Genomic DNA, 26,633 nt, shown 5'->3' on the forward strand with positions numbered 1-26,633 from the left:
TATGGGATGTAGAGCAGTTTATAAGTGAGTTGGCCCCCATGGGTCAGTGGGGGAGACCCCAGGTGGCCCACCTGGCCCACTCTGTCTTATAGAACACCACATCTGTCTTTAGGCATTCTAAGGAGTGAGTCCTTCAGCTTTGTCTGAAGTGGTCTCAGAAAATACACTCGAACTGTTCACTCCCTCTTGTTCACCAAATAAAGTCAAATTTGTTAACAACATTCTCCTCCCTCTGAGGTCTGGCCCAGCTGATAGCTCCCTATCCTACTGTGCTCTCCTGTACCCCGTGCCACCATGGGGCACACTCGCTTTCTGTTGCTACCTCGCCACTACGTTTTGCTCTGCTCCAGGATTCTTCTCCTTTTCTCCTGCTCTGCTGGCCAGTCCTTGCCTCTTTAAGGCCCAGCCACATAGTGTCTCCTTCCCAGATGTCACAACTCAAGATCAGTCACTTCTCTGAGTTCTGTTCTAACAAACACCTTGCTGCCTCCACTGTCACTGTGTTCCTTTGTTATGAGGCTTGGTCTCCCCCACTGGACTGTCAATTCCTTTAGGATGGGGATTGCATCTCCCTTATCCTTGTTCTCCACAGGGCCTAATGTAATAGATGTTGAAGCCATTTTCAATCAGTGGTGTTGGATGACGCTCATCCCCGCCTCGTTTTGTTGTTACTTGTAATCTCCACCCCTCCCTATTACCCAGTATTTATGTTTCCACTCTAGAAATGTACTTTCCAGTACAGGAGCCACTAGCCACATAAGGATATTTACATTTAAATTTGAATTTAATTAAAATTAAAACATGACCCTAGCCACATTTAAATCTTCGGTAGCCACATGTGGCTAGATGCTACTCTGTTGGACAGGCCAATATAGAATATTTCCATCGTTACAGCAAGTTCTAGACAAAAGGATAGAGCTAGCTTTAGGTTGGATCAGCTGGTGTAGAGGAGAGGCCGTGTGGGTAGTCAGCAAGTACAGGTTCTCATTCTGGTTCCACCGCAAGACATGTGACCTTGAACATATCACTTAATGTCACTGAGACTCAGTTTCCTCATCCATAAAATCAAGAAAAATAAGAAAAATAAGAAGTGCCCTGGCTCCTTCACTGAGTTACTTTAAAGTGTCGCTGAGAAAAAATACATATACAAAACGCACTTGGAAACCTGTAAAAGCTGTGAGGAAAAATGCAGCTATAAGCTTTTGTCAAGTCCTCTTGCTTACTGGTTTTTGGTTATATTACTTACTTGGACTTTGTTCAAGGGGGTATATGTGTCTGTGTGATATATATGTATGTCTGTATATAGACATACATATGTCTATATATATACATATATACACATGTATACATTTACGTGTATATGTATATATAGACATATTGTATAATACTATAATATATATGTGTAAAATTGATTGACTTTTAAAACTCATCCTATTGTTTTCTAGTTGGCTAGACTCCTCGCGTTCTCTAATGGAACAAGGCATCCAGGAGGATGAGCAGCTGCTGTTACGGTTTAAATACTACACTTTCTTTGACTTGAATCCCAAAGTAAGATACTTTTTCTCTATTCTCTTTTTTTTAATGTGAATGCGTGGAAGTGTAAAATTGAATCATTTAGTTATCAAAATTAGAATTAATTTGTGTAATCTTCTGTTTAGCACTGCAGGGTGAGACCAATAAATGTACACTGGTCTCTGAATTTTCATCTTTTAGTTTCTGGCGAGCGTGGTCAGCTGCCCGTGAGTTAGCTGGAGTCCCTAGGGGTCTTCGCACCCAGCATGGTGTGCACTGCCCCTCTCCATTCACAGGAATGAAGGAGCAAGAAGAGAGCGGCTCACAGAGCTGGAGTCCTCAATGCTTAGGACAGAAGGATTTGTCATGGCCCAGGTTAAGAGCAGGTGCTGGTGAGCAGCCAGGACCCCACGATGGCGCACACCAGACTCCCCACTGCAGTGCCAAATGAGCCTTTGGTGATGAGAAAGAGGGCTCGTCTATATAAATAAAGACACCAGCTGGTCACCAACTCTCATCTTTTTTTTTTTTTTTTTTTTATTGAGTTATTGATAGGTTACAATCTTGTGAAATTTCAATTGTACATTAATGTTTGTCAGTCATGTTGTAGGTGCACCACTTCACCCTTTGTGCCCACCCCCCACCCCACCTTTCCCCTGGTATCCACTAAACTGTTCTTGGTCCATAGTTTTAAATTCCTCATATGAGTGGAGTCATACACAGATTATCTTTCTCTTGCTTCACCAACTCTCATCTTAAGTGCGCATCTCCAACCTGAAGGTTCCTAGGATAACTGGTGACATAAAGTCCCCTGAAATCCTGCCCCTTCCTTGTGCCTAATTCGCCCTTTAGTGTTGTGAGTCAGCACTTCATTGGCCAGATGTAGAAAATGTGAACTGGGTCACTGGTCCTCTGAGTGCACAGGGTGATTTCATCACATCGTTTCCATCCAGTTTTGTGCTTGTTGCTCTTCTCCATTTCCTGCTGGGCAGTTGTTTGAGGAGCCTGCCTCAGGCCACCTTTCCGTGTAGACCCTTTTGTCATCCACAGCTGTGTCTGCCTCTCGTGGCACTGTCTTCTCCTTGGTCCTGGTTTTAAGTGTGGTCTTCAAAGGCCCATCTCAGCTCCTCTTGCTTCCCTAACTGGCATCTTCTTCAGAAGAAGCCCATTCCTGGTCATTTCTGTGGAGTTCCTATTCAGTCCTTGGTTTAGATCCAACTTAATGTCCATGGACCTAGGTTATGTCTGGAGGGCGTAGCTTCCAGTGAATCGTGGCAGAACAGCAAATTTCAGCTCTTCTTTGATAAAATCTTCAGGAGAAATTGCTCCTTCTAAACAATCGTTTTGGCCTTTTTTTTAAGGACACTGAATTATACAACTGTCCAGGTTTTCTTTTTTGCATTGTCTGTTAGAATCAAATCTGTACATTTCTTGCTGTTTTATTTTTAAGCTTCACTCTTGACTCGACTTTACTCTTGCCTTGCTTAATTCCTAGTTAATGTAAGCCATCTTGTTTTATGCTATCTATCCTAATAAACTGCGTTACATTTTTCCGAACCTAGATAATTCATAAATAAAACGTATTCATGCATTTTCTAGTTGCTAAGTCAGTAATTTGGCCCCATCTTATCTATTCAAACTTGTGCCTCTTTTGTTTACTTATACGTTTATTTGTTGGGCAGCAACTGTGTGCCAAGAACTAAGCTAGCAGCTAAGAACCCGAAACTGCTGGACCTGAGAATAAGGTTTTCAAATTACTGAAACAAAATACATAAGATTACAAAATGAAACAATTATATTGAGTAGTAACCAAAATGCTTTTCAAAATGGGTATGTTAATATATGCTAAGTTTAATTAATTGAGTAAATAATAGGATCTAGTGGCAGGTCTCATAACCAGCATAATTTCAAAGTGGTGATGATGTGTGTGAGCATTATTGGAAAACAGCAACTGTGATACAATAGGAAAAATCTGTGTTTCTGGTGGTTACAAAGTCACAAGTACACTGAAATATACTGGTTTTGTTGCCTGCATTCGTCATGGAAGGAAATGCTAAATTTCCATTAGAAGTTGGTATAAATGGAGATGTAGTTTTTCCTCATTCAACCTCATGGACCACCTGATTCAGACCCCAAAATCTAAGAACCCCTGCCCTGAGACCGCATCCAAGTCTTATCCCTTCCAGAAAAGAGTTTTTCTCTACTCTTGGTCACATGGGTCTTTCCCTTCTCTGAACCACAATTGAGAATAGTTTCAGGACCCACACCTCTAATTGTACCACATTCATGTATTTTTCTCTACGGATAAACTGCAAATTCCTTGGAGATAGGGACCACCTCTGATATTTCCTTTGCCACCCACCCCCATATGCTGCAAGGATGCTGAGAGAGCTAAACTTGCCTAGTCACCTGCTCCATGATGGGATCAGCTGGCCCTTGGGGACCCTCCTGTCACTTTCCTGCCCAAGAGATTCCCCATTAAATCCCTTGCTTTGGCAGTTGAGCCTAATGCTAAGAATAAAGAAACTCAGTCTACCCCTGAAAAAATTGTCAGGAACATGTCAGCGACTTCGCAAAGAATTCACATATGGCAGATCATTGGCATAAATGTCAAACATAGAAGGGCAGTGTTAAATATACGTTTGCCTAAAAAGTGGAAGAAACAGAAGGAATCATCCTCCCAGAAGGGGGCAAGGACACTGAAGGTGGGGGTCACTAGGGCTGTCGTCAGGCTCTTTGGCCTCCAGCTTCTGCTTGCTTAGTTGGTAAGGAGTTCTCTCTACATAGCCCAGGAACAAAACCAACTCAAATCTAACAGCCAAAGAGCTGTCAACCCAAAGGGGACAGGAAGACTCAGGCTAGCAGGACATGACTTTGGGGTACAGGCACAGTGATCCCCAGTCACGTTAGGATTGTGGCATTGGCCCCTCTCTCCCCTCCTAAAGTATGGAGTGCTATAAATAAAACCATGTTTTAAGTCTCCTATGATGTGCTGAGTAGACAGAGGGATACAGAAGCTCAAGAGGTAGCTGATGTTTTCACAGAATCTACAATTAAATGAAGAAGAGCAAAGATAGCACCCGTGAAACCATTGCAAACATACAAGGCACCCTACAACTGGGAGCTAAAGTATGATGTTATCTGTCAATTATATCTCAATTCCAAAAAAAATGGAGCTAAGTTGTGTAGTCAGACAAGAGAGCTTCTCTTCTCTGGCTTTCAGAGCGAGATGCAGGCAGGCTGTAGGACCAAGGTAAAGAAGCTGATCAAAACCTCAGATAGGGCCGGCCTCATGGCGCAGCGGTTAAGTGCGCACGTTCCGCTTTGGCAGCCCGGGGTTCACCGGTTCAGATCCCAGGTGCAGACATGGCACCACTTGGCAAGCCATGCTGTGGTAGGCGTCCCACATATAAAGCAGAGGAAGATGGGCACAGATGTTAGCTCAGGGCCAGTCTTCCTCAGCAAAAAGAGGAGGATTGGCAGCAGATGTTAGCTCAGGGCTAATCTTCCTCAAAAAAAAAGAAAAGAAAAGAAACTACAGTGGCTCTTAGCCTTGTAGTGGCAAAGATCAAAAAGTTTCATATGCTATCTTAGCAAGAATGCGGGGAAACAGGCTTTCTCATGCACTGCTTATAGGTCAAAGTACAAATTAATCTAGCCTCTGTGGAAGGCAATTTGGCAATATCTGTCAGAATTACAATTTTACATAACTTTGACCCAGCAAATCCACCCCTTGGTGTTTATACCATAGTTATACTCACATGTGTGAATTGATATGTCTGTACACAAGAACAGCTATTATACATTGTTTGTTTTAGGAAAAGTTGGGGAACCACCTAAACATCCATCCACAGAGAACTAGTTAAATACATTATGGTACATCCATATAACATGTTGTTAAGAAGGATGAGTCAGCTTTCTTGTGATGTGGAACATATTCAGGGTCTATTGTTGAATGAAAAGAGCAAGGTACAAAACAGTTCATAGGAAAACTCCCTGAGTAGGGAACGAGGAAGGGAGGGAGACTAAGTTTTTATTGTATAGCCTTTTGTCCCTTTAGAGTTTATTCAAAATGAATTCCTTCATTATATATTCTTTTGCCCCATTTAAATGCATTCAAAATGTGTAAATTTAAAAAAAATTTTCTGTTTTTCTTCTTCCTCCTCTTCTTTTCCCCAAAGCCCCCCAGTACATAGTTGTAGATTCTAGTTGTGAGTGCCTCTGGTTGTGCTGTGTGGGACGCTGCCTCAGCGTGGCCTGATGCTCGGTGCCATGTCCGCACCCAGGATCCGAACCAATGAAACCCTGGGCTGCCAAAGCAGAGCGTGGGAACTTAAACTCGGCCACGGGGCCGGCCCCCTAACAAAAGCTTTTCTAACTCCAACAGTTCATAGCACTTTTTTAACTGTTCAGTAGAAAAAGGCACATCAGCTTTAATAAGAGGCCGGGAGGATACTGAAAGCTGCTTCCCAGCTAGTAAGGAGTCTTCAGTGATTATGTCCAAATTGTAACCCCTTCTTGAGAGCGTGAAAACTCCAGGAGGTGGGTTTTGTTATTTGTTTGTATTGTTGGTTGGTGGGAGGAGAGAGGCGTTTACGGAATTGTCTGGATGGGGAGAGACGGATTCAAGCAGTGGAGGTGGCCCCGTGTGCTTCCAGCCTAGGGGTTCTATTTTCAATAAACTATGAGACCAAGGAACTCAAGGGCCAAGGGAAAAGTTTGTTTCTAAGTTGCTGACGCCACTGAAAGAGTTCTCAGAGAGAAGACCTACTGGATGCCTGTTGATGAAAGACCTGGGACCTTGTGATGTCCCAGATCGTCAATGGGAGTGTGAAAAGCCTCCAAGAGGAATAGCCAGAGCTCTCCGGGGACAACAGAGAAAGCCTGTGTTCCTCATCCTGTCCTCATGCCATCTTATTCCAGGTCCTGTTCTTCTAATGTCCGTGTGTAAATGTAGGTCACTTTTGTTTACCCAATATTCTTTCAAAGAATTGTTTTATTTGGCTTGGGCGGAGTTAAGTGTGTTGAGGTGTGGAAGCTTTTATTACATTTTTTAAATCTTTACTGACTGCATTGGAGAGAAAAGCCTTGCTGGGTGACAACTTACTCTCACTGAAACTCCTACAGCATTAGGATTGTAGACACTGAGTGACTGGCAGACATGTAGACAGACAGCCAAACAGATAGATTGACAGATCAGTCGCTAGATAGATGTGAGAGTTTGTTAGTCTAATTCAAACTTCAGTGGCTGCACATACTATTTAGATTTTGCCTTTCAACCATGAATTCAAGCAGGGTCTTTGGAGGGGGGCGGGTTTCTTGTTTTTCTGATGCGCATGTGGTGGTTTTTTCAGTTGTCTTGTCTTTTGAATGCTGTGTAATCTACATGCCGTGAAATTCACCCACTGCAAGTGTACAATGTGATTTTTAGTAAATTTATATAGTTGTGTAACCATCGCCATGATCCAGTTTTAAAACATTTGCATCACCCAAAAAAGTTTCCTCATTTGTGGTCAGTCCCTGCCCTCAGCTCCACCACTAATGTGCTTTCTGTCTGGAGTTTTGCCTTTCCTGGAAATTTCATATAGATGGAGTCCTATAGTATGTCCTCTTGTGTGCCTGGACTCTCTCCCTGGGCATGATGTATTTGGGGTTTATCTGTGGTGTTGCACGTGTCAGTCATGTGTTCATTTTTTTTTTTTTTTTAAGATTTTATTTTTTCATTTTTCTCCCCAAAGCCCCCCGGTACATAGTTGTGTATTCTTCGTTGTGGGTTCTTCTAGTTGTGGCATGTGGGACGCTGCCTCAGCGTGGTCTGACGAGCAGTGCCATGTCCGCGCCCAGGACTCGAACCAACGAAACATTGGGCCGCCTGCAGCGGAGCGCGCGAACTTAACCACTCGACCACGGGGCCAGCCCCAGTCGTGTGTTCATTTTTACTGCTGAGTAGTGTCCCATTGCGTAGATGGACACATTTTATCCACCCATCACTTGAGGGACATGGGGTTGTTTCCCGTTTGGGGCTCTTGTGAATAATGTTGCTGGGAATATTCTCGTGTGCGTTGCGTTTTGATTTGCTTTTGGAGGATTCTGGGGCTCACTCCTGGAGTTCCATGATACCTGGCAAAGGCTGCAAAACAGACAGACTTTCTGAAGATTCTTATTATTGCAGCCTCCTGAATACCAGGCACTTGGATTTGCACTTGTCTCCCCTTCCCAGCAGCTTTAGAGATGCCGAGGAGCATGCCTGGGCAGTGGGGCACATTTCCCACTTAGCTGATAGCCATGCCATTTGCTGGGTTTGGCTTCCCTCAGATTTTTACATTCCCTATCACTTTTTTTCTTTGTATGCATAAGGTTAATGCAAAAGGAAAAATAAACTAACACTAATCAGCCATTGATAAGTTTGCTTAGGTACCCTATCTTTCTATTCCTCCTCCGTGTTTTCTTTAATATTTTTATTTTTTTAAGAATAGTGTAAAATGCATACGTACTGTAAAAACAAATCACAAAAGGGGGTATTGTTTAATGGGTACAGAGTTTCAGTTTTGCAAGATGAAGAGTTCTGGAGATGCGTGGTGGTGATGGTTGCACAGCAGTGTAAATGTTCTTAATGCCACTGAACTATACACTTAAAAATGGTTAAGATGGTAAATTTTGGGGGGCCATCCCAGTGGCATAGTCGTTAAGTTTGTGTGCTCTGCTTCAGCAGCCAGGGGTTAACAGGTTTGGATCCCTGGTGTGGATCTAGCACCACTTGTCAAGCCACACTGTGGCGGCATCCCACATAAAAAAATAGAGGAAGATTGGCACAGACATTAGGTCAGCAACAATCTTCCTCACAAAAAAAAGTGGTAAATTTTATGTTATGTGTGTTTTACCACAATTAAAAATAATTTTTAAAAATCAGGGGCCCTGTGGCTGAGTGGTTGGGTTGGTGCACTCCACTTCAGTGGCCCAGAGTTTCGCCGGTTCGGGTCCTGGGCGCAGACGTGGCACCACTCATCAGGCCATGCTGGGGCGGTGTCCCACATGCCACAGCTGGAAGGACCCTCAAGTAAAAATACACAACTGTGTACTGGGGGGCTTTGGGGAAAAAAAGGAAAAATTTAAAAATCTTGAAAAAAAAAATCAAACATAAAAAAGAATTAAGAGTAAAGATGGAAAATAGTCCTTTGTCATGCCTTTCTCCCAAGAGGCAGCCATAGTTAACACTTTGATGACTAACCATTCTTGTGAATTTTTTCGCATACATTTTGTTTTGTCTTGGTTTGGTTTTTTTGTTTGGTTTTTTTTTTTTGAGGAAGATTAGCCTTGAGCTAACTACTGCCAATCCTCCTCTTTTTGCTGAGGAAGACTGGCCCTGAGCTAGCGTCCATGCCCATCCTCCTCTACATTATGTGGGACACCTACCACAGCATGGCTTTTGCCAAGCAGTGCCATGTCCGCACCTGGGATCCGAACTGGCGAACCCCAGGCCACCGAGAAGGAGAACATGCGAACTTAACCACTGCACCACCAGGCAGGCCCCTAAACATATTTTTGAACAAACTTTCAGATCTTTTTCCCCAGCATAAATGGAATCATTTATTTGCTCTGTAGCTTGCTTCTTTTTACTTCATTATAAATCATGGCCATCTTTTCACATCAGTATATATATGTCTGATTCACTTTTTTTAGCCACTACAAAATTATCAAAGGAAAGGTTAAACCATAGTTTATCGGGACCCATGAGTTGCTTGCAATTTTTGCTCTTTCAAAAAACGTGGTGAGCATTCTTGTACAAGTATCTTTGATGAGTGCTTGTGTTTTTTTTAGAATAGTAACCATAGACGTGCTTATAAAGAGGCAAAAAGATACTAAACCATACCAGCAAATTGCCTTCCTGCAAACTTCGTACAAGAAAACTGCCAGTTTCACCACGTCCTCTCCAACACCAGACATTAGTAATACTTATAATCTGGGCAAGTCTGGTAGGGAAATAGAAATTGCCATCTTGTTTAAATTTGAACTCTGATTATTAGTGAGATTGAGCCTCTTTTCCAATATTTGTATGCCCATTTTGGTTTCCTCTGTGAATTGCCTGTTTATATATTTGTCCCATTTTCTATTGAATTACTTACATTTTTCATATTGATTTATGAGTGCTTTTATAAAACATAATAGATATTATCTTTTATATTTATTGCACGTATTTTCTTTCAGTCTGTATATTGTCTTATAAATGTATAATCTTCAGGGTATTTTTCACCATTAAGCATGTTTAATTTTAGATTATCAAGTCAGTCTCGTGCGTCGTAACTTTTAGCCTTCCTGTCTTGCTTAGAAAAGCCTTCCTCATTCAAAGATTACAAAAAGTTTTCTCTCATTTCCTTCTAATCGTTTTGGTTGTTTAGACTTTTTATAACAGCTTTTTGAGATATAATTCACATACTGTACATTTCGCCCATTTAATATGTACATCTCAATGGCTTTTAGTAGATTCACAGAATTGTACAACCATCACCACTATCTAATTTCACATTTTCATCACCCCAACAAGAAACCCAGTACCCATTTCCTCCAAAACTCCCAGCCTTAGGCAGCCATCAGTCTGCTTTCTGTTTATGGATTAGCCTATTTTGGACATTTCATATAAATGGAGTTATATAACATGTGGTACTTTGTAACTAGTTTCTTTCACTTAGCATAATGTTTTCAGGGTTCATCCATACTGTAGCGTGTATCAGTACTTCGTCTCTTTTTATTGCCAAATAATATTCCATTATATGTATATACCTCTTTTTTTTAACCTGTTCGTCAGTTGATGGCCATTTGGGTTGTTTCCACTTTTTGGCTATTGTGACTAATGCTGCTGCGAACATTCATGTACAAATTTGGGGGGTTTTTTCCTTTAACTTTTTTGTGTGTAGTAAAATATACATAACATTTACCACTTTAACCATTTGTAGGTCTACAATTCAGTGGCATTAAGTACATTCACAGTGTTGTGCAACTGTCACCACTGTCCATTTTGAGAACTTTTTCAGCATCCCATATAGTAACTCTGTACCCATTAAACAAAAACCCTCAGCCCACTCCCCCAGTCCTAACCCCTAATAGCCACCATTCTACTTCCTGTCTCTGTGGTAAATTTGTCTATTCTAGGTGCTTCATATAAGGGGAATCATACAATATTTGTCCTTTTGTGTCTGACCTATTTCACTTAGCATAATGTCTTCAAGGCTCATATATATTGTAGCATGTATCAGAATTTCATTCCTTTTTAAGGCTGAATAATATACCATTGTATGTATCTACCACATTTATTTTGTTCATTCATCTGTTGATGGACATTTGGGTGGTTTCTACCTTTTAGCTATTGTGAAGAATGCTGCCGTGAACATCAGTGTACAGATATCTGTTTGAGCCCCTCTTTTCAGTTGAGTGTAGTGCAGACTTACAAGTGGGATTGCTGGATCATAGTCTATGTTTAGCTTTTTGAAGAACTGCCAAACTGTCTCCCACAGTAGCTGTACCATTTTACATTCCCACCAGCAAGGGTTCCAATTTCCCCACATCCTTGTCAACCTTTGTTATCACCTGCCTTTTAGATCAGAGCCATCCTCCTGGGTATGAAGTGGTATCTTCTTGATGGCACTTTGTTGTGTACGTTTAGATTCTCTAATCTATCAGTAATTTATATTTTTTGGATGGTATAAGATTGTTTTTTGATTTTAGATTTTTGTTTTCCAAATGGCTAGGCATTTTTAAGTCTTTATAGTGCTGAATTCTTTCTTCCTCTACTGATATAAAATGCCATTTTTATTTTATATTAAGTTTATATGCATACACACACTTATTTCTAGATATTGCTTTACTGACATTTGTTTATCACTATAACACCACCACACTATTTTAATTACACAGCTTTATAATATATTTTAACGTCTGGAAGAACAAGTGTCTCCCCAACATTGTTCTTTTTTTTAAAGATTGGCGCCTAAGCTAACAACCATTGCCAATCTTTTTTTTTTTTCTGCTTTTGTTTCTCCCCGAATCCCCCCAGTACATAGTTGTATATTTTAGTTGTGGGTTCTTCTAGTTGTGGCATGTGGGACACTGCCTCAACGTGGCCTGATGAGTGGTGTCATGTCCGCGCCCAGGATCCAAACCAGCAAAACCCAGGGCCGCTGAAGCGCAGTGCGAGAACTTAACCACTCGGCCATGGGGCCGGCCCCCATTGTTCTTTTTCAATTTGAACATCTTCTCTTCCAGCTCAGCTTGAGAATCAGCTTGTATAAAGTCCCATGAAAAAGATCCCTCTCAAATTCTGGTTAGGATTGCACGGAGTTTGCAGAGCAGGTTGGGGGTCCCCTCTCCTTTATACTTCTTGTCACATAACCCATTTTCCACGACCTGTTTTTCCTGCTAATAGAAGTGTGATAAAAGAAAAGGAAACTAATAGAATCTAAAATGGGCAAGTTTGGCCCATTGAAGCTGCTCTGGAGAATATTTTGAGAAAGAAATTTCTAAATTCAGAAGTAAAATGAGCTGGGGCAGTGGGAAGACAGCTGTGTCTTTCAGTTAGCTGAGCTAAAGTTTATTGCACCTGATTAACAAGGAATGGCCTCAGTTGTCCCAGAACCCCTGTATTGTGGAATGTACCTATGCCCCGTCACACACACACACACCTATTTCTTTCTCTAGTATGATGCTGTTCGGATAAACCAACTCTACGAACAAGCCAGGTGGGCCATCCTCTTGGAAGAAATTGACTGCACAGAGGAAGAAATGCTGATCTTTGCGGCACTGCAGGTATGGGAACTTCACGACCTACTCTCTGGAAGGAAACAAAGCAAGTTTGTTTTGTTAAAGGTTCATTTTTCTTTCTACTGTTTTTTTTCATGGGAAAAAAGAGCTGAAAATGAGAGGAGTAAATTTAAATGTAAAATGCTCCTCCTAACCCACACATGTGCAAATCTTAGGGGAGGCCTTAGCCTTGCAGGCCTTCTCTCTTCCCCACCGCATGCTCAACCAGTGATGGAGAAGACCTGAGTTTGAACACAACTAACCGTAAATCTCAGAATGATTCAGAGCCATCTCTTGTCTTCCCTTCTTAGGACAGAGTCCTCCTTCCAGGACGTGTTTGGTGTTACAGGGGATTGTCTTCAAAGATGAAGAAATGGCTAATGGATTCGTTTGTGTTTATAACGTCTCTAAAACCTCTGTTTCCTTGTAGTATCACATTAGCAAACTGTCATTATCAGCTGAAATACAGGATTTTACAAATGAGTCTGAGGTCGATGAAGTGGAAGCAGCACTTTCTAATCTGGAAGTGACCCTAGAAGGTGGAAAAGTGGACAGTGCTTTGGTATGAACTTTTCTGATAACTCAGAATTGTGGTTTTGTTCTGACTGATGGACAAATGTAAATGAACTTTTAAAATTAGAAATAAGAGGATATTCTGTCTGATTTTGAAAAAAGAAAATGTGTTGCCATCTGAGAAGCTTAAACCTATAAGAACTGACTACCTTTTCTCAGGTCAGCTCTGTAAGGGACTATAGGATATTTTTGTTACTACTAAGGACAATACTTTGTAACATATTTCTTCTTAGGGATAAGTTGGCATTCTATGAGAGAAAGACTGCTGAGGGCTCCATTTCACTAGCGTAGAGCGTGGAATTGGTCCCTTAAGTCTGGAAAGAACCCTCCAGTCTACTGCATGGGGGAGCTGTGAGAACAGAGAAAATGCTTTACAGATCCAAAGCCTTATTATCTATTTACCTAGTCATACATTTAACTGGGCAAGGTTGACAGAAGTGAGGGCCTTTTGCTGGAACATTGTAGAAAGTTCCTGAACCCTTTTTTTTTTTTTAAGATTTTATTTTTTCCTTTTTCTCCCCAAAGCCCCCCGATACATAGTTGTATATTCTTTGTTGTGGATTCTTCAGTTGTGGCATGTGGGACGCTGCCTCAGCGTGGTTTGATGAGCAGTGCCATGTCCGCGCCCAGGATTCGAACCAACGAAACACTGGGCCGCCTGCAGCGGAGCGCGCAAACTTAACCACTCGGCCACGGGGCCAGCCCCTTCCTGAATCCTTTTGACTTTAGGAAATTAATCAGCAAAAACCCTCCAGTAAAACATAAAGAAAGAAAACTGTTGTATCATATCTTGCTCCTTATCCATGAAAGGCGGCTGACTGTCAGCTTTATCATTGGAATGCCCTTCCTGTTGAATTCATTCGTTGGGTGCCACCTTTTTGTTTAACTCTTCAATCACGGGAGCAGTTATTAGTTTAATCACAGTGAATCAGAGCGGTAGATCCATTGTAGCTGGATATAAATAGTAATAGATAAAAATGAGTCACTGCATTCTTATGTATTTAATGTATGTTCTCTTATGATTAAATTCCTTAAAGTAGGAAATTGATACCACACAAAAGTAAATACATCATACAAACTAAATGCCAAGACTCTGTAGCAATTCAGGGGCCTGTCTCACATTTATAGGAGATACAAGCCCCATGAAATTGATGTGCCCTTTTGTCTACTTCTTCCACCAAGTAGAAAAGTTATCCTTCTTAAACTAAAGGAAAAATTTCCTCCTTCCTCCCTCAGTATTATGTGGTGCCAAGCAATAGGCTTTTCAGTTTGAAAATAGGCACCAACCTACACTGCAGAATGAACCTTGAACCAGATTCCTTTTGAGAGTTTAATCAGTGAACTAGATGTAGCTAGAGTTACTGTGATATAAAAACTGCAAAATATTTTGTTTGTACTTAAAAGTAGTAGTCTCTAACTCAAATTTTGAACTTGAATGGTCATGCTTGGTCAATTTTTTAATCTCTTTTTTTATTCGTGTGATATATGACACATAAAGAAAAGGGAAAACATGAAAATGTACAGCTTAACAAATTAGTAATAAATTATCACCCAAGTCATGACTGAAATCAAGAAACAGAACTTTGCCAGCCCCCCCAGAAGCTCCTGAATGTGCCCCATCCCACACCCAACCCTCCCCACAAGGCAACTACTGGACATATGGCTAGTGCGACTGAGGAACTGAGTTTTTCATTTTATTTAATTTTAATTAATTCCAATTTAAATAGCTACATGTGGGAAGTGGCCACAGTATTGGACAGTGCTGTGCCTCCTGCCTAATTATTGCTCATGAAATGTTATCTGTTTTTCCTTAGGAGGACATTACTGATATTCCCAAACTTGCAGATAATCTTAAATTATTTAGGTAAGTCACCCTTAAAAAGAAAGGGAATTACTCATAACAAAGCCTTGCAGGTAAAGAGTCTGGGAGTTTAAATTGTACATCCATTGGGCAAGTTCATGGTTCAAAGGTAAGAACATGAGCTTTGGCATCAGACAGACAGTGCGTTGAATCCTAGCTCCATAGCACGTACTGGCCAGGTGACCTCGGGCATTTTCCTTATGTCTCTGAGCCTCAGTTTCCTGATCTGTAAAATGGGGATATATCTCCTCTTGGGTTTGTTGGGAGGATTAAATAATGCCTATGGAGCATTGAGCATGGTGCCTGACTCATAGTATATCCTCAGTAAGTGGTGGGGTCAGCATGGCTGATGTCAACAGGAATGAACATACATGCCAGACTGGAGTTTCTGTTCGGGTCCATCTGGGAGGCTGAGGACTCTAACATCACTTTCACAGCTGAAACATTAATTGTCTCTAGAACTTTGATTCTGGGCTTATGTAGTGTAGTCACCTTAGTTATCTTCCTTTGCCTGTTCGAGTATTTCTGATAAACTCCCCAGTCACCTCAGGTCAATCTGAAACTGTTAAAAAGGCAGGGTTTTTTTATTTCATGGAAAGAAAGGACTGCTACGTTTGTGATGGTGCCAAGGTGTGTTAGGATGAAAGCAATAAGGTCCCTTTGAAGTTCTATCACTTATGTCACTTTATGGTTTGTTGACTTTTCTTAACAAGCACTTCAAAGGGTCAGTTGCCTTGAAAAGAAACATTAGTTGCTTTGTTAATACGCAAAGAAAGACTTAGAAAGAATGAACAATGAATCAGGTATAAATGAGAAACCAGCATCCAAAGGTAACAATATTTGTCACTGAGTTTCTACTGGTTTTTCTTTTTCTAATGTGATCATAGGATGTGGTCTCAAACAATTGAGTCATTAATTTAACTTCTGTGGCATAAATACTTGCAAGCACACGTTGTTATAGTCAGAGCTACAGAAAAAAGTAATAATTTGAATCCACAAAACATTTTCTAAATTATTAATAATTGTCCTAAAAGAAATTAGGTTGCCGTATTCTCTGTATAGAGCAAATTGAGCTCTTCACAAACCAAATGATGACACTTCCCTTCCAATAGATGTTTTTGATGAAGGAAATGATATTCTAGAGTTAAGCCCCACGTCCACATCACTTTGGTGTGACTGTTATGCTAAAACTCACAAAATTGTCGTCATATTTGGCCAGTGGCCACTTTATCTACCAAAGTTCTCAAGACATTGAACTTAATATATAATATAGTTCATTGAAGAAAGAAATACAGGAAGGAGGAGAGGAAGGAAAAAGCAAAGAAAAAAGGAGAAGGGAAGGGAGGAAGGAGATTGGAGAATAGAGCTCTGTTCTTAGTGGGTGTGTAACCCTAAAGGCCCTTCACTTCCCTGGGCCTCCTTTTTTTTAATCAGTAGAAGAGCATTGAACTAGCCCTTTGATTTTTTATGTTTTTTTTCTTTAACAGTGAAGCTCTTTTTTTTTGCCTAAACAAAATCTATTGAACCTGCTATATAAATAGTGGACTTCCATTTCCAGCAACATTGTGTCTGATCTAATGCAAATTCCAATCTTGCTATAAATACATATGAGTGCCGGATAAAATGAAAATAAAGGGGTTGTAAATACAAGGTTGATCTTGAAGTGAGACTAGAAAATCCCAAGTTGCAGGAAATAAAGAGGGAAACTAGTTCTACAAATGAAGCCTCAGCTGCACCGAGGGATTTGGGCCATGGACGTGGATTCTCATGGCTTGGAGCTGGAATTTTAATCCCTGTGCAGGGATGGGAGGCGAAGCTTTAAGCTGGGGTGTGCTTCATGGAAGGCAGTGAACCAGGACCAAAGCCCCTGCCTGAAGGTGGAAACTTGCAAGGGCTCCATTCTCTGTTCAACAGGGAGTTGGAAAACTACCAGTCAACCAAAGCAAGCAGTAAGGAAGTTCATCCTTGCATGGGGTTCTATGTGAGGAAAGGAGAACTCTCTCAAGAAGTCAGAGCCAAGGTCTGTGCCACACGCAGACGTAGATCTAAATTTACATGTCTTATATGATAAGAGAATCCTGAAGAAATAAGATAGAAACTGGTGCAGGACCACAAAATCTGTGAAGGCCCAGCAAATGTAACTACAAAAACACTGGGAGGGAAATAGCCACCATTTAGCATGCGTGGCCCTTCTACAGAAAACAACAACCCCCTTGAAAAAAAACTTCCCAATAAAAATTACTAACCCTGTGAATTAGTGAACCATCATAAAGGAAAAACAGCAGACCCAACAAACAAGGATTAGCAGTTTCAGTAATTTTAGGTAATAGAACAACCTGAAGAAACCATAAAATGAGTATGTTTAGAATCATTAAGTAAATTAAAAGGTAAATATTATAATGAAAGAAAACAGGCTATATTGAAAAGGAACCAAATAGAAATTTTAGAAATGAAAAATATAGTCATAGAAATTTAAAATTGAATAGGTGCATTAAACATTGTTTAAAAATAGTTGGGACAACTCAGACAGGTAGAAATGGAAAATATGATATAGATACAATGAGAAAGTTCAGCATACGTCTACTAGGAGTTGCAAAAGAAAGTATGGGGGAGAAGCAGGCATTCAAAAGAGAAGGCTTGATGGGGCCGGCCCCGTGGCCGAGTGGTTAAGTTGGGGCGCTCTACTTTGGTGGCCCAGGGTTTCGCCAGTTTGGATCCTGGACGCGGACATAGCACTGCCCATCAAGCCCCGCTGAGGCAGCATCCCACGTAGCACAACCAGAGGCACTCACAACTTGAATATACAATTATGTACTGGGAGGTTTTGGGGAGAAGAAGGAAAAAAAAAAACAAAAGAGAAGGCTTGGGAATTTTCCATAATTGTTGAAGACAAAAATCCTTAAATTCAGGACTCACAAATCCCAACAAAATAAATCAGTATAAATGTACATCTTGATACAACCAGCCATTGATAAAAGAGTCTTTAAAATCAGAGGGAAAAGACAGATTTCCTACAAAGGAAAATAATTAGGTGGGCAGAAGACTTCTCGTTGGCTGGAAAATATCTTGAAAGTGCTAAGAGAAGACAATAACCTACAATTTTATGCCCAACCAATCTTTCAAGATTCTACTTATTGCACACCCCTGAATATAAACCAGACAAGATACAATCCTACTAGTAAATTACAAATTTAATAAAAGCAATGATTTATGCCCAAACTATAAGGTGTAACCACTGTTGGAAAAACTGCTTTGGAATAAATAAAGTGGCTCCACAACAGGGTGTTTTAGAGAGAGGCCACACATAAAATTCATTTATTGCATCATTAGGCCGGTAGGCAAGTTACTATAGTAAAGAAGTTTCGTTCAGACGTACACAATGTGCCACAGGAAATTATCAGTGAGATTCATTTCGTAAATACAAGATTCTTAAAATATAGTGGAATCTTTACAATATAAAGAGATGGAGAGTGGCCATGAAAGTCTTTGGTCTCACTGATTATCATGTGGAAAAGTACCTAACATAGAGTTATACATTTTTGTTTTTTCAAAAAGTGTTCCAAATTTATGACCTTCAATAATAGGCCTCCAGATGCTTTCAAGATAATAAGTGCACATAATCTTAAAGAGAGCATTTGGAAAAAACAGTTATTTGGAAATGTTTCCATTGTCACAATAATAATGATATAATAATCATATAATAATAATGATACTGCCTATTAAAACAATATTGTTTTACACCTTTCACACTTGCAAACAGAATTTTTCTGTGTTAAACATCATCAAGATTAAGAGTTATAGTGTGTTTTAAACCCATGTATTAAAAATATAAAAATGCAACATATTCTGATTACTTTGCATAAGAGAGTGACATCAGGGAAGATGGAAACTAGTACCTTTGTTTCAACAAAAACCTTCACAGATAGGTAGATGGCATTAAACTATGAACCTTGTGATTTAGTAAGCACAGCCAACAGTGTACTTGCTCAACTAGGGTTTATGGAACTGAGTGCTAACTTCCCTTAAAACAAGCTGAACCTTTCATATTCATTCACTTCTAATTTATATGTTTGTGTAAGTTTATAGTGTATATATTACAACATATTACAAATAGGCAAATATTACAAATAAACAATTGTAAATATGTTAGGGACTACGTGCTTAAAATATTTTAAAGATGACTATGCCTAGTTTTAGTTTGGAGATTACTGGTCTAGACTAGTGTTTCTCAGACTCTGGGAACCACCTCAGGAAGCTTATTTCAAATGCTTATGCCTGGGCCCTAATTTGCACCTGCTGAATCTGAATCTTTGGGACTGGGGCAATGCCTGGGTATCTCTAACAAGCTCCTTTCTAATTCTGATGCATACTAGAGTTTGAGAACTATTCTTCTAGAAAATAAAATCAGTTCGTTAGCAGGACATTCAAAGTCCCACCCTGGCCCCAACCTGCCTAACTTTTCTTGTCTCCGTCACCCCCCACACATGGAAATGCTGAAGCCACGGAAACTACCCCCTCCCCCATTTGCATTGCTCAGCACAGTGCCAGCGTGAGGTAGGTGTTCAGGAACTGTTTGACCCAACTCTTGTCAACATGGTGCCCAGCTCTGACTCACCTCTGCATGTTGCATGTGCAGTTGCCACCTTCTAAATTTCTTTTTCCTGTTCCTCCAATCAAATTCTTATTCATCCTTCATTCTGTTTAAATGCTGTTTCCTCTGTAACTCAGCACTCACCACATCCTTGTTGTATGACATGCCATTTTATTGTATTTATTTATTGTGTGCATTCCTCTCTTTAAACTGTGGCTCCTTGAGGACTAGAGAGACTGTCTCATTCTTCTGTACGTCACTCCCCACCCAGCCACCGTCTCCACTCCTCTCTCCTCCTACCTTGCCCCCCAGCCTCTGGAACATAGAATAGGAGCAGTAATCCTTAGCTTTGGGAATGTATGGAAGCAACCTGGAAGATGAACCAAACTGGAAAAAGATAGTAGAGGGAATATGAGATCTTAAAGTCCAGTTAAAATGGAGAAGCAGGATTTCATTCTTAATTCTGAATAGAAATTTAGATGCCTAGGACTAAACTGAGACCTTGCTGTCTTTTAGTTACAGGCTGTCTTTAGATTCTGTTTTGAAAATACTGTTCATTTTGGATAATATGATTCTTAGAGAAATAATCTTTTAAATATGTTTCTTAGAATTATATTAACTACAACTATCACCATGATAAATACTATTTTAATGCAGTGGTTTTCTAAATCCTGGAAATGTGAACTCCATATAATGTTTTTCAATTTTATTTTATAATTTTTTAGTAATATGCTCCTGTAATACACTGCTGTTTTAGTGAACATCTTCTCCCTTATCCGTGTGTTAAGGATAACGCGTTTTTAGCTAAGGAAAGACTAGTACTAACATGTTAAAAAACTTGTTCAAAATTACACATGAGTGGTGTTAACACCAAGCTTCTTCTCTTCTCCCCAACTTGAATGCAGAAATCCACTCACCTGGCGTGAAATACCCTGATCCACCCCCAAGGCCAGGATTGTTCCACTGAACCACATACCACTCCTATTATCTTCTCTCTGCCCATCTGTACCCCCTTCCTACCCTCCAGCTCTCTCTCACATTTTCTATTTTCAGTGACCCAACTGAATCCCGCCTTTGGCACCAACAACCTTGTCTAGCCCAGAGTACAAAGTTTTCTGGCCCCAACAGATATCACTGTTGGAGATCTTCCCCCCCAAATATTTTTGAATGACAGTAGAATCTACATAGATTTTGTAGATTTTGATGATTTCCTTGGCTCACTGGGAATTCTCTAGTGGTTTCTCTTAAGGATCAAGAAAAGGTTGCTTATTTTTATGTCTGATTTTTTGTCAGATAACTTGACGGTTGTGCTGTCCATATGGAGGACAGCTTTTTCAAATCCAAGAAGTATATGGAAATTTCAGATGTCACCAGATTTGTGGATGTCTCTCACATACATAATATAAGTTGTTGGAATACTTCAGTTCTGCCAGGCAGAGTGATGACACTTTTATGGAGATTGCCTCTTCCTCATAAAGCCCTGTGAATTGGAGGCTGATACTCTCCCCATCATACAGAGACAGCACACGTGGCCCAGGCAGATGAAATGTTTTTCCCAGGGTCACACACGTAGGCAGTAGCAGAGGCACAGCGTGGCCCTGGGTGGGTCTGACTCCTGAGATTTCGCATTAACTTCAACATCTCATATCAAAACCCCATTTTTAGTTTTTAGAAATGAGGTAGCAATTTGAAAATTATTTTTAAAAATAAAGAATATGTTGTTTGAAAGGGTCTCTAGAGCTTCTTGATCCACTTGAAATTTTTGGTGTCCTACATTTCTGGATGATTGTATAAACACTTACTGTACTTTAATTTGCAGGCCCAAGAAGCTAGTATTGAAAGCTTTCAAACAATATTGGTTCGTCTTTAAAGACACGTCTATAGCCTACTTTAAAAATAAGGAACTTGAACAAGGAGAACCAGTGGAAAAACTAAATCTTAGAGGTAAGAGGGTCCTACACCTTGGTATGGCTTGTCGTCACCCAGCAAGCAGATGGCAGTCAAGACTCCTACCCAAGGCAGCAAGGTTTACTTCCAGAGGAACCCGTATGTCGCTGGTTTCAAAATGGCAGCCTGCCTGCAGCTCCTCTTCCCCGTGGAGCATGGACCTGAAATGTGATCTAGTAAATGTGGTTATTTGCATTCTACTGTCCCTTCTTAGTGTCTCTAAGTCTATGAAGTGATGGTAATTGGTGTCATAAGCATAGTACATGACACATTGTAGGATCCTGAAAAGCTTTCTGAATTCCAGAACAGTTGTGCTTAATTCAGTATCACTTTAGTGCCTATTCTAATTTCTGAAAGTGGCTGTGAGTATACTGGTGACTCCATTAACAAATATTTAATTAACCAGTGCACTTAATTCCCTTATCATTGTGACAATCAGAGAATTCCCTCTGCTCTGATTTATTTAAAACTTCATATTCATAATCATTCCTATGAGTCACACTAGCCAAGCCAATCTGAAAAATAAATTCAATTGATGATATATTTAAGAAAATCATAAAAGAAAATATTTTTATTTATCCAGGGTAATCGCTGGTAAGTCTCACTTAGTTATCCTTTAATTGATGTTATCAGCTTGCTCCTCAATTTTCCAGAAGAGAACCCAATCTGAGGGGCTTATGTTCAAAGTCTTTTAGATACGCATTTTAGATACACAACTGATATTTATAAAAGAGATTTCTCAGAACTCAGTTTTGTCCCTGCCTTTTCTCATTCAGGCTGTGAAGTGGTGCCAGATGTAAATGTAGCAGGGAGAAAATTTGGAATCAAGTTACTAATCCCTGTTGCTGATGGTATGAATGAAGTGTATCTGAGATGTGACCATGTAAGTAAAACCAAGAAAATGTTAAGTCACTTCATCTCTGTTAAGCCTAAGGACAAACCATCTGAGGTGTTTTCTCAAATCAGAGCACTCATCAGTCAGCTATGGCTTGGTAACAAACAAACACAAAATCACAGTGACATATGCCAATAAGCATTTGTTTCTGAAACATCTGCAGGTAGGCTGGGGGTTGGATGATCCAGCCCAGTGTCAGCTGGGCAGATCCGCTTCAAGCCAGAGGTCTGGCCAGGCTTGGCTCCGTGCTGCAGGCTGAGCTCATTCTGTGTATTCTGAGTCCCAGGCTGCCTGGAGAGACTCTTTTCCTAGTGATGGCAGGAGGAGGGGAACTGGAAACACGTGAGACCTCCTAAAGCTTAGGCTCACGGTTGGTACGCTGTCATTTCCACCCACATTCTGTTGGCCAAAGCAAGTCCAAGGCTGCGCCCAAAGTCAAGAGGTGGGAAATTACACTCTGGCTCTGGTGGGAGGAACTATAAAATTACATAGCAAAAGGTATGGATAGCAGGAGGGTAAAGATCAAGGCCGGTAATTCAGTGTACCTCACCTACTCCTGCTGTGAAGAATGCCATCCTTTAACTGCATCCCCTCCGCTTCTGGGGCCACTCTTTGCTCCCTGAGGTAGAAAATGAGCACAGACATTAAAGCACAATGGAAGCCACCATTTACTGATTCAGATCCCATCAGTGGACCTGAGTCCTACTGTGGGATTAGAATCTTTCCTAAGGATAGGCCACGGTGGAAATAATGTGAGAAATCAGTTAATGATTTTCTCTCATTTTCTTCTGTCAGAGAGATAAGACATGATATGAAAATGGAAATATATATCAAGGAAAGCTGTTGAGTGGTTGGGTTTTCACCTGTCTGTGCTCCATGGCGCTCCTTTGTGTCCCTGGTTGATCTTTAAACGCAAAGTTCCCTCCATGGAATTTATCAAAGCTGACATTCCTATTCTCTGGCCCCTTGGCATCTAGAAACTCAACACAGGACTCAGAATCTTTTGTTGGGTGTTAAATTAGGTGATTGACAGCCATCAGAATGTGTGCCACTTCACATCCTTCTTTGCTTGGGAGGTGACGGTTTTGTGTTATGGAGATGAAAGCCCGAGGCCAGCTGTGTTCCCTCGGGTGTCTTTGCACTTGAACTGTTTCTCAGCCCTCTGACATTTGCTGCAGGAGAATCAGTACGCCCAATGGATGGCTGCTTGCATCTTGGCGTCAAAGGGCAAAACCATGGCAGACAGCTCTTACCAGCCGGAGGTCCTCAATATCCTTTCATTTCTGAGGATGAAGAACCGGAACTTGGCATCTCCTGTGGCTTCCAACCTGGAAAACATGGACGTGAACCCGGAATGTTTTGTGTCACCTCGGTGTGCAAAAAAACACAAGTCGAAACAGGTACTGCTGATCTTGTTGGGGCAAGATTGTTCACAGTGAATTCTTTATTTTCTGAAATAAAATGAGGAGTTAAAATGATCAAGGCCATCATCATGAAAAGTCAGCTGACGGGGAAATTTGACTGTGGACAGGGTATTAGATGATATTAAGAGATTATTGTTAATTTTGTTAGGGGTGACTGTCCTGCTGACTGAACGTGACAATTTCCCATATTTAATTTAATTAAAAATAAAATATTTTAGGGGCTGCCCCATGGCCGAGTGGTTAAGTTCATGCCCGGGGTTTTGCTGGTTCAGATCCTGGGCGTGGACACGGCATCGCTCATCAGACCATGCTGAGGTGGCATCCCTTATAGCATAACCAGAAGAACCTACAGCTAGAATATGCAACTATGTACTGGGGGGCTTTGGGGAGAAGAAGGGAAAAAAAAAGAAGATGATGATTGGCAACCGATGTTAGCTCAGGTGCCAATTTTTAAAAACAAACAAAAAGTTTTCATTCCCACAAATTGAGATTTTTAATTATGCTCCCATAAGTGTGGATTAAGTTACACAGATGAACTGATTCAAGTACAACCATTGTCTGTGGACACTCCACAGACCCCAGGAAGAGGGACCCAGAACTCTCCATCTGCATGAACCTTAGAAGCTGGTGTGTTCGCTGGTCTTGTTCCTTCTTCTCCCCAGGGATTTACGTGTCTTGTAGAAAAAGAGAGGGGCAGCGAATGAAGGAGTGAATGAATGGTCTTTGTAGAGCTGCAGTTGGGCCTTGCATTTATTTTTCTCCTTGGGAATCTGAGCTAGTGGGACGGTTATACAGTAGTAAGCACATGCTAAGGAGAGTTTGATGTCTCCCGCTTCTGCTTAGCTGGCAGCCCGGATTCTGGAAGCCCACCAGAACGTGGCCCAGATGCCCCTGGTCGAAGCCAAGCTGCGATTCATCCAGGCGTGGCAGTCTCTCCCTGAATTCGGCCTCACCTACTACCTTGTCAGGTGATCACAGTGTTCACTTGCTTCTCTCACTTTCTGTTCGATTATAAGGGCCTTTCCTGGAGGCCAGTTTATTCTCACTTCGTCTAGAACGTAGAACTCTTTATTTTAGAATGCTGTCCTTTCACAAATGGCCCAAGCCCTTCTGGCTGCTCTCATAACCATCTTCCGTCCCTTCTGTTCAGAGTGCCAGGTATGGCTGCCTCTCCCTTCATCCCCCTGAGTTTTCAGCTTAGCAGGCAGAGGAATCCTTTTAAGATCTACATCAAACCGTGTCAGGACTCTGCTCAAAACCATCAGAAGGCATTCTGTCTGGCTCAGAGTAAAAGCTAGATTCTTACAATGGCCCTACAAGACCTCACCTCTGCAATTTGACATCCTCTTGCCTCCTTCACAGTGCCCAGCCACACTGGCCTCCTGGCAGGTCCTTGAGCATGCAGAAACCAAAAACAAAAATGCCCCGGCCTTTGCACTGGCTGTGCCCTCTGCCTGCAGTCCTCTTTGCCTGGATACCCACATGGCTTGCTCCCTCCTGCACGTCAGTTCTTTGATCAAATGTCTCTTCTCGCTGAGATCTTCCTTGACTCCCTGTTTAAAATCCTAACCACCTCGTTGCCAGTATTCCCTGTCTGACTTTTGTGTTTTATTTTCCTTCTTGATCTTATCTGGCATATATATTTCACTTATTTGTGACCCTCTCCCCTCACTAGAACACAGGCTCCATGCAGTCAGGAATTTTCTATCTATTTAGGTCTCTACTGTGTTCCCAGCACCTAAAAGGGTGCCTGGCATACGCTGTCGGTGCTAATTTTGAACTGACATAAGCTTCTCTTACTTTGCTTTTCTCTGATGTCAGTTTCACTTAATGTCTAGGGGCTGGCCCCATGGTGCCTCAGCGGCCTGGCTTTGCAGGTTCGGATCCTGGCGCAGACCTACTCCACTCATCAGACATGCTCTGGAGGCATCCCACATACAAAAATTGGAGGAAGACTGGCACAGGTGTTAGCTCAGGGCTAATCTTCCTCAAGCGAAAAAAGAGGAAGATTGGCAACAGATGTTAGCCCAGGGTAGATCTTCCTCACCATAAAAAAAAAAGAATGTCTGCCTGACAGCCTTAATTCTCCCCATTCTTCCTATTCTGTATAACACAATAAAAATGCTCTTCTGTAGAAAGCTACACCCTCATTGTCCATTCTTCAGAAGTGATTTAGAAATGTTGGTATTATCTTGAAGAGGCTGTATGTGAAGCAGTTGCTTTTAACTATTTTTTTTTTTATTTCAGATTTAAAGGAAGCAAGAAAGATGACATTCTGGGAGTTTCATACAATAGGTTGATTAAAATCGATGCAGCCACTGGGATTCCAATTACAACATGGAGATTCACAAATATGAAACAGTGGAACGTAAACTGGGAAATCCGGCAGGTAAAGTGCAAGTTTTCGATATATTCAGGGTTGAGCCCGTAAACATGTGTTCCCTTAGAATTGCAGGTGGTTCTGATTTTAAAAAGGTGTTCTTACATTTAGAACTCAGAAACCACAAGCTCATGGTAATTGTCTGCTAAAATAATCACACGCAGTTCCGGGCGGTTTCCTAACCAGTGCAGGCCAAGTGCTTAGTCTGCAGGGCTGGGTCTCCGGGCAGACTTTCCGCACAGACAGACTCTAAAATTGCTGAGCCGTTCGATTAATTTCCTCCGAGTCAGCACAGCATTATATAAGCTGTAGGCTGATAATTACTTAGCAGAAACTACCTGAGATGTAGCTGTCATACAAAGTAAATACAAAAGAGGCCTCAACTGAATGGCTGCCAAAAGAGCTAACTGGTTGCGGACTCGGAGGCTCGGTTGCCCACCTAGAGAGCATTCCAGTCCCAAAAGGAGGAAACTTCTAGAGAAGCAAGTGAGGTGCACAGGGAAGATGAGAAAAGCTTAGCTGCTTGAGTTTAGGAGCCCTCGAGCCCTCGGCCTCCCATTGTCTCTACCCTAGGAACTAGGTTCAGGCCGAGCCTACATCATGGAAAATTCTAGATGAAGTTAGAGGCAGCTTAGCATCCGGATGATTTAAAACATTCT

At 41.2% G+C, this 26,633-nt stretch overlaps 1 protein-coding gene and 1 long non-coding RNA gene across 2 annotated transcripts in view; one reads left to right on the forward strand and one right to left on the reverse strand.

Annotated features, from left to right (window-relative positions):
• Positions 1-26,633, forward strand: part of FERMT1 (FERM domain containing kindlin 1) — a 40,981-nt gene that overhangs the window by 11,233 nt on the left and 3,115 nt on the right. Inside the window, exons 6-14 of the mRNA XM_008537992.2 lie at positions 1,446-1,548; positions 12,202-12,309; positions 12,734-12,865; positions 14,691-14,740; positions 21,148-21,272; positions 22,052-22,158; positions 23,349-23,570; positions 24,438-24,562; positions 25,842-25,983. Of these exons, the coding sequence (XP_008536214.1) occupies positions 1,446-1,548; positions 12,202-12,309; positions 12,734-12,865; positions 14,691-14,740; positions 21,148-21,272; positions 22,052-22,158; positions 23,349-23,570; positions 24,438-24,562; positions 25,842-25,983 (1,114 nt within the window). The remainder of the gene's footprint in view (positions 1-1,445; positions 1,549-12,201; positions 12,310-12,733; positions 12,866-14,690; positions 14,741-21,147; positions 21,273-22,051; positions 22,159-23,348; positions 23,571-24,437; positions 24,563-25,841; positions 25,984-26,633) is intronic.
• LOC139078030 (uncharacterized) overlaps positions 21,146-26,633 on the reverse strand; it is a 30,067-nt gene continuing 24,579 nt past the window's right edge. The window contains exon 6 of the long non-coding RNA XR_011530729.1: positions 21,146-23,498. This is a non-coding gene — a long non-coding RNA (uncharacterized lncRNA). The remainder of the gene's footprint in view (positions 23,499-26,633) is intronic.

Source organism: Equus przewalskii, chromosome 21, assembly GCF_037783145.1.
Source record: "Equus przewalskii isolate Varuska chromosome 21, EquPr2, whole genome shotgun sequence".
Taxonomy (NCBI): Eukaryota; Metazoa; Chordata; class Mammalia; order Perissodactyla; family Equidae; genus Equus; species Equus przewalskii.